General features: G+C 64.3%; 1 protein-coding gene across 1 annotated transcript in view; it reads left to right on the top strand.

The window, feature by feature from the left end:
- Nucleotides 1-919: 919 nt before the first annotated feature.
- The window catches only part of LOC104509154 (cell surface glycoprotein MUC18-like), a gene marked incomplete at both ends in the record, with an annotated part of 4926 nt that continues 3788 nt past the window's right edge, over nucleotides 920-2057 (top strand). Inside the window, 6 exon segments of the mRNA XM_010150999.1 lie at nucleotides 920-1051; nucleotides 1158-1194; nucleotides 1196-1368; nucleotides 1473-1543; nucleotides 1650-1737; nucleotides 1950-2057. Of these exon segments, the coding sequence (XP_010149301.1) occupies nucleotides 920-1051; nucleotides 1158-1194; nucleotides 1196-1368; nucleotides 1473-1543; nucleotides 1650-1737; nucleotides 1950-2057 (609 nt within the window).

Below are 2057 nucleotides of genomic sequence, written 5' to 3'. Positions count from 1 at the left end.
CCCCCCCTGCCACTCTGGAGCGTGGCCAGGAGCTCCATTACCGCTGCGGGCAAGAGGGCGGCTGGGCTGGGTGGGGAGATGGGGTGCTGGGGTGGGCAGGCTCTGCTCACAGGGGGTGCGGGTCCCCTGTGCGACCTGTGCTATGGGTGGGCAGCGCTGGGTTTGCTTTTTGGGCAGGGAGCAGCGAGGGGTTCGCCTTGGGTATGCTGCAGGGTTGGATGCTCTGACCGCTGGGTTCTGGGTTCCTGCCCAGGTGGCAGGGTCAGAGCTTGGGGAGGGACCTGGGAGTCCTGGCTGCGCCATGGCTGTGGTGGTCAGGGGCATGCTGCCTCCCCAGTGGGCCCTGTTGCCTTGGAAGGGGAAAGGGAGCAGCAGATGGCTGCAGCTGGCTGGGATACCCCTCCTGGGCTGCCCCGTCCCACTGTGGAGGAACACAGCGCCTCATTCACGCCTCAGCTCCCAGGGCTGCTGCGGGGCTATGCAGGCTGACGTCAGGGCTCTGGTCCTGGGCTGCCAGGAGGTGCAGCCTTTGTGCCCCTTCCCTTCCATCTGCTAACCTCCCGCCACCTCCTTGGGTCCGGAAAGGTGCGGTGGGTGCTGATCTGGGATGCTGGCTTGGATTGGGGAAGAGGCGGGGTAAAATGTGTGCTCCGGGATGTGAGGGGCATCAGTGCAGCTGGTGGTGCAAGGATGGTGTGCCTCATCCCCTCTCTGGGAACAGGGTTGGTGGCCTGAGCCCGCGGGCTCTGTGGACACAGGAGGCAGCATGGAGGTGGGAGCAGGGCCTGAGGGATGCTGGCACAGGACACAGCTCTACCCCATGCCCTTTGGGGGATGGAGATGGGGACAAGCCTGCGCTCAGCTCCCTCGCCGGCTCAGACATTGAGGTTTTCCATGCTTGACGGGCTCTGTCCCACAGCTGCAGCCAGCAAACTGGAGGTCTCCATGCCGGCAGTAGTCGAAGTGGAGAGTGGGGGCACGGCCCGGATCGAGTGCAACTTCTACATCCCTGGAAATGGTTCCTACGCCTACATCAACTGGTTCTACGTGAGTGCTGGCCTGTGGGAGAAGTGGTGGGCCATGGGCTGGGGAAGCAGCTAGCTCTGGGCTTTCTCTCGGGCTCCCCATCAGCCCAGCCTTGGCCCCTCGCCTTGCAGATCGACCGCAACAGCCGTGTGAGGCTGTGCCGCATCACGGACGGCGAGATCGTGGAGGAGAACCTGGAGTACAAGGGGCGTCTGTCGGTGGGGGAGGACAAAGCCCTCTCCATCAGCAGGGTGACGGTGCAGGATGCCAGAACCTTCGTGTGCCAGGTCGAGGCGGGCAGCCACGGCGTGCACGAGAACCGCACTCAGCTCCAGGTCTACAGTGAGTGATGGGGCAGGAGAGCAGCACCGCCATGTGCTTTGTGGGGCTGGTGGGGGATCCTGTCCTATCCCTCCTAATACATGTGGTGTGGCTTTTCTTTCCAGAGGTCCCCGAGGCCCCTGAGATCAAGGCCAACCAAGGAGGCATCTCCGTGCAGAGCACTGGTGTCTCGGAGGTGAGGAGAGGCTCTACACGTGAGAGAGGGGGGCTCCCATCCGTGCCAGGCTTCCCCTCTCCCCTTGGGGGGCACCCCATGCTTAAGGCTGTCTCTGCCACTGCAGATTGCCCAGTGCATAAGCAAGAACGGCTTCCCGCCCCCCAACATCACATGGCACAAGAACGGGGAGCAGCTGGAGCCAGAGGAGAAGGGTGAGTTGCAGGGAGGTGGGGATGGGGATGGGGACAGGGACCTGCACCTGCCTGCTCAGGAGAGGGGCCAGGGCACTTGTGCTATCCAGTGTCTCATCGGCTGGGGACTGGCAGCCCGTGGCCACCCAAAGCAGCCCTGTGCTCCCAGGAGAGCCCTCCCCACCTCCCACGGCCTCCCCGTGGGCTGAGAACAGCAGCTGTGTCCCCCGCAGTGGTGAAGATCCCAGCCACGCTGACCCGCGAGTCGAGCGGGCTGTACACGGTGAGCAGCGCCCTCCTGGCCCACGTCACCCGGGAGGACCGTAACTCCGTCTACCACT

This window comes from Eurypyga helias, unplaced genomic scaffold, assembly GCF_000690775.1.
Source record: "Eurypyga helias isolate BGI_N326 unplaced genomic scaffold, ASM69077v1 scaffold12774, whole genome shotgun sequence".
Taxonomy (NCBI): domain Eukaryota; kingdom Metazoa; phylum Chordata; class Aves; order Eurypygiformes; family Eurypygidae; genus Eurypyga; species Eurypyga helias.
Note: the sequence above shows the minus strand (reverse complement) of the source record. Positions and strands in the feature narration are given on the sequence as shown.